Below are 6,623 nucleotides of genomic sequence, written 5' to 3'. Positions count from 1 at the left end.
AGTTCTGGGCTCCAGCCTCAGCCTGAGCTCTTGTGGGCATTTGGGGAGTGAAGCAGTGGAGGAAAGATACCTCTGTTTCAAATAAGATGAAAAAATGAATAAAGAAAAATAAAAAGATTTAAGAAAACTTCCTTGAAACAGTCTTGTAGGGCAAAAATACATTTCACGGATGAAGAATCTGCACAAGTATGTTTGCACTACTTCCTGGAATTCTCTGTTTTGCATTTTTCTGATTTCAACCATAATATCTCCTGCTACCATAATGAACTACAGTTTTCTTAGGGCAGATAAAGTTACAGAATTGCAACCCATGAATAAGGAAAGGTTAATATGAAAATATTTTTTATGCATAGGAAGATTGGGACTCAAAGTTGACTTTGTGCCCTCCCTGATACCAAACACTTTAACTTTGAATAAGATGGTTTATGATCATAAAAATTGTAAAGCAGCATCACCAGGTTGCTAAGAAAAAAGAAAAAATTTAAAATATTTAAATAAGATACACCTTTCAAACACAAGATAATTTACTGAGATCTTGAGGCAAATACAAAAATTACCTGTTCAAGCTTTTGAAAAATTCAGACATTTCTTTTAAAAAATCCTTATTTCTGATCACTGACAGGTGCAGAATACACTAAAGTTACACTTGATCACTGATTTTTGTATGATTATGTGCACTTATCTAAACCACATTTATCAAAATTTGACCCCCACCAGTGACCAGGATAGAAGTTATGGATCACATGGGAGACAGACACACAACAGTGGGCACACAACATGGTTAAGATACCCCCTCCACAAGGGAGTGTCTGAGCTTGATTCCTGGCTATTGTTCATTACTTGGCTTCCTCCCAGACTGTGGGAGGCAGTGGTGATGACTAAAGTACATGGGTGACTGCTACCCATGTAGGAGACCTGGATCAATTTCCAGCTCCCAGCTTCTGTAGTAGTCCATCCAAAGACATTGTAAGCATTAAGGAGTGAATCAATGGATGGGTGCTCTTGCTTTCTTTCTCTCTCTCCCTCTCCCTCCCTGTCCATGTCTCTCTGTGTGTTTTCCTATTAAACAAAAAGGAGATACAAAAGGGAAAGCAGAAAACTGGAGAATGATGAAACCTCTGAATGGTAACTAACACAAAACAGTATCTTCCTATCATGAACGATCAACATTAAGTTAGTGTTGACAAAACACAGTCTTGTCATTTAGAGCGCACTTAAGTCAATGGAATTTGTATCATTGTTAAGATAAGGTATATTTAACTGCTTCTTAATTACCCTTATTTAGAATATTATCTTTGAAGACAAAGGGGCATTTCCTATTCTTTTTTGTTAGAAGTCTTGGTTGCATTTGACTATGTTCATGGACTAGGTATGTCTAATATTCTGGGTTTCCTAACTTTTTAAAGTTGCTCTAAAAACATTCTTTTAATTATATTTCTTCTGTGGACCTTAGAGTTACCCTGATGTTATACCCATGATTAGCTGAATTAAAACTATATACAGAAAAACTATATGCAAGCTGTGTGCCCATGTCTCCTTTTTCCATCCCTATCTTCTTTTCCAGAAGGAGTGCAGGCTCTGTTGAAACACAAAATCTGACATGTGTCCTAGAATTTCATCTCGTGGGCTTCTCAGAGGATCCAACCCTCCAGTCTCTCCTGTTAGTGCTGTTCCTGTCCATGTACCTGGTCACGGTGCTTGGGAACCTGCTCATCATCCTGCTCATCATCTCTGACACCCACCTGCACACCCCCATGTACTTCTTCCTCTGCAACCTGTCCTTGGCTGACATGGGTTTTACCTCCACCACGGTTCCCAAGATGATTGTGGACATCCACACTCACAGCACTGTCATCTCCTATGTGGGCTGCCTGACACAGATGTCTCTCTTTCTCATCTGTGGATGCATGGATGATTTGATTCTGACTGTGATGGCCTATGACCGGTTTGTCGCCATCTGCCATCCACTGCATTACCAGGTCATCATGAACCCCCACCGCTGTGGCTTCTGGGTTACAGTGTCATTTGTGGCTAGCCTTTTCTATTCCCTGCTGCACAACTTGATATTATTACCAGTTACCTGCTTCAAGACAGCTGAAATTTCTAATTTCTTTTGTGACCCTTCTCAGCTTCTCAATCTTACATGTGATGACACCTTCAAACATGACATTGTCATATATCTTATTGGTATTGTATTTGGGTTTTTCCCTATCTCAGGGATCCTCTTCTCTTACTATAAAATCGTGTCCTCCATTCTGAGAGTCCCATCCCCAGACGGGAAGTACAAAGCCTTCTCCACCTGTGGCTCTCACCTGTTGGTTGTTTGCTTATTTTATGGATCAGGTTTAGGTGTGTATCTCAGTGCATCCTTCTCCACCTCTTCCAGAAAGAGTGCTGTGGTCTCACTGATGTACACCCTGGTCACCCCTATGTTGAACCCCTTCATCTACAGCCTGAGGAACAGGGACATCAAGAGAGCTCTGCAGAGAACTGTCAACAGAATAAGCTAATCTCACTGCCCTTGCCATCCTTGTGCTCCTAGAACTGAAATGGACAGCTCCAAGAAGTCCAGAATCAGTCCTCAGGTCACAGCATGTGAAGGCATCTATCATCATCTCCATGTCTTTTGGGCTTCTCTTTCCACAACCGTTCCTCTCAACATATGGGATGCTAGCGCTGTAGGCTGGGGCTTTAACTTGCTGTGTCACTGTGCAGGCCCCAGGTTGGAGCTCTTAAAAATCACTACTCTACTTTCCACCTTTCTTTAATAAAACATCACTCATGGTCACTAACCTTAACTACATTGGAAGTGTGGTGCATTTCACTCATCTCTTCTCTCCCACTAAGGCCTCAGTGTTGGAGAGAGCCTCTTCAGTTACCATTTCTGTTCAGACGTTTTTCCTTCTTTGCCTTTGTCCTGCAGAAGCTATTGGACCCATTGCCCATATTCTGTTCTCTCCATTATGATAACTGGATTTGTTTCTGTTTCTTGACTGATGAATACATCATGACATGGGGCAAAAGGTAGAGGATGAGCTGTGATGGGAGTATTTAAAAATGTGCACAGAGGGTGGCACTGTTGCATGTTAGGTTAAGTCTCTGCCAGCAGTACTGGCATCCCATAGGGTGCTGGTTCAAGTCCTGGCTGCTCCACTTCCGATGCAGCTTCCTGCTAATGTCCTGGGAAATCAGCGGTGGATGGCCTAAATGCTTGGGCTCATGCATACATGTTGGAGACCCAGAAGAAGCACCTAGCTCCTGGCTTTGGATTAGCCCATCTGCAGCTGTTGCAGCCATTTGGGGAGTGAATCAGTGAATGGAAGATCTGTCACTCCTTCTCTTTCTGTAACTCTGCCTTTTGAATAAAATAAATAAATCGTAATTTTTTTTTCATGTGCTCAAGAAATCAAGCCAGTTTTCAATATCAGTCTTCTCATAAGCACAAAAGAGGCAGAATTTAGGGTCTTCTCATTTCTGTTGATGACACTCATAATTTGAGGTGGGTGTTAGTGCCATGTGGGATGTCTGTATCCTATACTGTGGGGCCTGGTTTTTTATCTTAGCTCCACTCTGAATCTGAATTCCTACTAATGTGCATCCTTGGAGGCAGCAGGTGATGGCTCAAGCAGTTGGGTCCCTGCCACACATGTGGGAGACATGGACTGAGTTCCTAGCTTCCGGCTTTGGCCTGGCCCAGCCTTGGCTGTTGTGGGCATTTAGGAAGTGAACCAGAGGATGGACAACATTGCTCTTTTAATCTCAGTCTTTTCCTTTCAAATAAAATAAATTTTCACAACTAAAAAGGAACTTCTTCGTGTGAGGGAAAAACAGCAAATGTCTTATTTTATTGTGCCAACATAACTCTCCTGGGTTTCACACAGTATGTCTGGCAGGTGAGAACCTTAGTTTTGTTTTAAAGAAGGTTTGCTTATTTGAAAGGGAGAGAGACAGAGAGACAGAGAGACACACACAGAGACACACACACACAGAGACACACACAGAGAGACACACACACACAAAGAGACACAGAGAGAGACACAGAGAGATCTTCTGTCTGTTGGTTCACTGCCCATAAGGCTGCAATGGCTGGGCTACGTCAGTCCAGAGCCAGGAGCCTGCAAGTCCATCCTGGTCTCCCATGTGAGTGTCACGGGTCCAGGCACTCGGACCACCTTCCACTGCTTACTCAAGTGCATTTGCAAGGAGCTGGATTAGAAGCAGAGCAGCCTGGACTCGACTGGTGCCGAGATGAAATACCAGGTGGCAGGCGGCAGTTTAACCTGCTGCACCACAATGCCGTCCCTGCCCAAACACTGAACGAGGCAATAGCGTGTGCCTCCCACCCTTCAGGTTTTCAGTCCATCCAGTGGGAATTGTTCCTGCGCTTTCCATCACCGGAGGTGCCACAGGGGTTAGCTGGCCCATTCCCGTGCCTGTCTTCTTGCCAGTCCTCAGGACAGAACCTCAGCTCTTATTCTAAGAACCTTAGAGTTACTCATGTGCTATACCCATAATGGGTTGAGTTGAAAATATAGGCACAGGCCATGAGCCATTTGTTCCTATACTAATGTTATTTTCTTTTCAAAGATTCCCAGGTTATATTGAAACACAACATGTCACATGTGTCCCTGAATTCCACCTCATGGACTTCTCAGAGATGACAGAACTGCAGCCACTCCTCTTTGGGCTGTTCCTGTCCATGTACCTGGTCATGGTGCTCAGGAACTTGCTCATCATCCTTGCTGTCAGCTCAGACTCCCACCTCCACTCCCCCACATACTTCTTCCTCTGCAACCTGTTCTTGGCTGATGTGGGTTTCACCTCCACCATGGTTCCCAAGATGATTGTGGACATCCACACTCACAGCACAGTCATCTCCTATGTGGGCTGCCTGATGCAGATGTCTCACTCTGTTATCTGTGGATGCATGGATGCTTTGCTTCTGACCGTGATGGCCTGTGACCGGTTTGTTGCCATCTGTCACCCCCTGCATTACCAGGCCATCATGAATCCTGGCCGCTGTGGCTTCTTAGTTTTGGTGTCCTTTGGGGCCAGCCTTCTGTATTCCCTGCTGCAGAATTTGATGGTCTTAAGGGATTCCTGCTTTAAGAAAGTGGAAATTTCTAATTTCTTCTGTGAGCCTACTCAGCTTCTCAGCCTGACTCCCTACGATTCCTTCACCAATGATGTATTCACATATCTTGTTGGCATCATCTATGGTTTTCTCCTTATCTCAGAGATCCTCCTCTCTTACTATAACGTTGTGTTCTCCATTCTGAGAATCCCCTCACCAGGTGGGAAGTACAAAACCTTCTCTATCTGTGGCTCTCAAGTGTCAGTTGTTTGCTTATTTTATGGAACAGGCCTTGGAGTTTATCTCAGTTCAACTTTCTCACTTTCTCCGGGGCAGGGTGCCTGGGCTTCAGTGGTGTACACTCTGGTCACCCCCATGCTCAACCCCTTTATCTACAGCCTGAGGAACAGGGACTTGAAGAGAGCCATACAGAAGCTCCTCAGCAACACAGCCTAATTTCTGTCCTTGTGCCATGTGTTTGGACTGCAGGTTGAAAAAGGAAGCAAAACTAAGCATCTAGAAGTACAAGTCTCACCTCTAACTACATGATGTATGAGGCTCTCGTCTCTCTAAATTTTGTGTCTGAATATTGCTTCCTTTGCCATTTTGAATGGAGAGTATTACAGATTTTTTATACATCTTAACCATTGCATGCCTGAATCCTACTTTAGCTCTGCAAAACTCTCTGCAGTTTATTATGGATGATCCATGAATCCTGGTCAAATGAACAACCCTTTCTGAACTTTTCAAGTTGACATCTTTTCCATAATTCTTCTGCATGTTTCATCCCATTTTGAACCTATCTAACTTATTTGTGCTGGTTTTCAGTGTGGATCCCTATCACTGCTCCATTTTTTTAATGGACCACCAGGGTTGTTCACCTAACCTCAGGCCTGGGTCTTCCCACTAGAGATTCTGATTTTTTTGACTTCTGTGAAGGCTGAAGTGAAATTTATTTGGAAAGCAGAGTTACACACACATGCACGACTGGGGAGTAGTGATAGAGAGGGAGATCTTTCATCCACTTGCTCACTCCCCAAGTGGCTGCAATGGCCAGGGCTGGGCCAGGCCTAAGCCAGGGTCAGGAGCTTCTTCTTGGTCACCCCCATGAGTGGCAGGGGCCTACGCACCTGGGGCATCCTCTGTTGCTTACCCAGGTGCATTAGCAGGGAGCTGGAACAGAAGTGGAGCAGACAGGACTTGAACTGGCACCCATATGGGATGCCAGAGCTGCAGGCAGCAGCTTAACCCACTTTGCCACAGCTCCTGGCCCTGGCGTGAGAAATTTTAAGGTACCCTAGAGATAATCTGAAAAGTCTGTAGTGTTTTAGAGCTTCATTGTATGTGATAAGTTACTTCTCCTTTGCTGTTTTCAGGATTCTCTTTTTCTGCAACATGGATATTTTGATTATCATTTGGCTTAGTGGTAGTTCTTTGGATTTATTTTAATGGAGTTAACTGAGCTTTCATAATGTGTATATGGACTTACTTCTTGAAATGTAGGAAGCTCCAAATAGGAGTCACTGTTTCTTAAAAATGGCTCTCTACC

General features: G+C 44.0%; 2 protein-coding genes across 2 annotated transcripts; both read left to right on the top strand.

Moving 5' to 3' along the window:
- Positions 1 to 1,529: 1,529 nt before the first annotated feature.
- Positions 1,530 to 2,510, top strand: LOC127489338 (olfactory receptor 7E24-like). Its single transcript, XM_089315581.1, has one exon. It carries the CDS (start codon positions 1,530 to 1,532, stop codon positions 2,508 to 2,510), a length of 981 nt encoding a protein of 326 aa, XP_089171707.1.
- Positions 2,511 to 4,642: 2,132 nt separating this feature from the next.
- Positions 4,643 to 5,530, top strand: LOC138845774 (olfactory receptor 7E178-like). Its single transcript, XM_089315580.1, has one exon. The coding sequence runs from the start codon at positions 4,643 to 4,645 to the stop codon at positions 5,528 to 5,530; it is 888 nt and encodes a 295-aa protein (XP_089171706.1).
- The last annotated feature ends 1,093 nt before the right edge of the window (positions 5,531 to 6,623 follow it).

Source organism: Oryctolagus cuniculus, chromosome 16, assembly GCF_051225735.1.
Source record: "Oryctolagus cuniculus isolate XC-2025 breed Fujian yellow rabbit chromosome 16, ASM5122573v1, whole genome shotgun sequence".
NCBI classification, from domain to species: Eukaryota; Metazoa; Chordata; class Mammalia; order Lagomorpha; family Leporidae; genus Oryctolagus; species Oryctolagus cuniculus.
The sequence above is the reverse complement of the archived record's forward strand: the minus strand, read 5'-3'. Positions and strand labels throughout refer to the sequence as shown.

Excerpts from the sequence above, each read along its gene's own strand:
- LOC138845774 (XM_089315580.1), top strand. The coding sequence starts at position 4,643 with ATGGACTTCTCAGAGATGACAGAACTGCAGCCACTCCTCTTTGGGCTG.
- LOC127489338 (XM_089315581.1), top strand. The coding sequence starts at position 1,530 with ATGTCTCCTTTTTCCATCCCTATCTTCTTTTCCAGAAGGAGTGCAGGC.